Below are 1,460 nucleotides of genomic sequence, written 5' to 3' on the forward strand. Positions count from 1 at the left end.
GTGTGTGTGCAGTGTTAATGAGATCACTGTGGAAGGTGTGTGTGTGTAGTGTTACTGTAGGGAGACCACTGTGGAAGGTGTGTGTGTGTAGGGTTACTGTAAGAAGATCACTGTGGAAGTGTGTGTGTGTGTTTGTAAATTTTTATGTGTATATATAGTTTCGTGTTTGTGTACGAATTCAGAGTCGACAAGCACGAATACAATGTAAGTTAGTCCGCGGGTGAATAGTTATAGACATGGCTATCGCCAAATATTGCTTAGTAAAACATAGACCTACCATAATGCTATCTGTGTATCCGTGGAATGATCTCGTGAAGTGTAATTTGATTGTTGGTATAGAAATGCTATCGCTTGCGATTCTGTTTTGCGTCACAAGTGGGTGAACACGGATAATAAAAACAGCTAAAGTTGAGAAACAGCTAAAGTTGAAAGCAGTGTAATCTCACGGCTGATCTGCGATATTTACTGCATTTGCTTCAGACGTCAGACTTCAGACTCAAGAGTTCAGACTTATCAGATTCAGAGTGCGGATGGGTCGCGTGGAACTTTATTTCCAGAAAAAGGTGGTTTATTTTTTATGTTTTTTTACAAACAATTGTACAATTTAGGCTATGAAATAACCCCGACTTTATTTGCGCGCCAAAATCATAGCCTTCCAAATTATGCACAAAATCATAGCCTCCTAAATTGAACAACAAAATGTATATATTTAAATAAAAAAGTATACATGTAAATATGTACTCACAGTCGGCCACTCGGCCCAGGGGCCTGGGCCCTGGGGCCCTGGGCTCAGCGCCTCAGCCTCACGAGGGGCCATTTTTATTTATTGTCGAATATTTTACATCATAGCCATAGCCTTCAGCCATAGCCTACTACAATAAATGCCGCAGAAGGCTATTTATGTGTTGTATTTGTTTATCTTTTGATTAGGAGCACAGGCCATAGGGCATAGGGCATAGGGCCACAAATCCACAGTAGGGCATAGGCTGCACATTTTTAAGAATTTGACTCGCATTCCCATAGGGGCGAATGGGCGGATAAAAGAGACGTCCATGAATTATGACGCAGTAGTCACAGCTATTGGAACCTTTAAGAAGCACTAGAGACACGCTGTGCACTACGTTTAAAGTGAACGGGCACCACACACAACTGCGCGACGATGAATGTACAGGCCACCGAGACGCCGAGTCTACCGAGTAAGTCAATTTCAGGCGTATATTTGGTTGGGTTTTTACAATTATCAGCAACTTCGTTGAAAATCGTTTAGTGTTTACGTCAGCCTACCATTAGAATCGTGAGGAGATTCTGGCACAGAAAGTTGTCAAAAACTGACAGTTTGTATGTATACAAATTTACGCATACAGTTGAATCCTTTACGCATAAGAGACCCCTTTGTAACTTATATATGATACATCCATACGTACACATTTATATTTCTATATATTTATGTTTATATATAT

General features: G+C 40.5%; 1 protein-coding gene across 1 annotated transcript in view; it reads left to right on the plus strand.

Annotated features, from left to right (window-relative positions):
* Positions 1 to 854: 854 nt before the first annotated feature.
* The window catches only part of SARC_00817 (hypothetical protein), a 2,597-nt gene continuing 1,991 nt past the window's right edge, over positions 855 to 1,460 (plus strand). Inside the window, exon 1 of the mRNA XM_014305500.1 lies at positions 855 to 1,196. Coding sequence (XP_014160975.1) covers positions 1,160 to 1,196 — 37 coding nt within the window. The 5' untranslated portion in view covers positions 855 to 1,159. The remainder of the gene's footprint in view (positions 1,197 to 1,460) is intronic.

Source organism: Sphaeroforma arctica, assembly GCF_001186125.1.
Source record: "Sphaeroforma arctica JP610 unplaced genomic scaffold supercont1.28, whole genome shotgun sequence".
Classification (NCBI taxonomy): Eukaryota; class Ichthyosporea; order Ichthyophonida; genus Sphaeroforma; species Sphaeroforma arctica.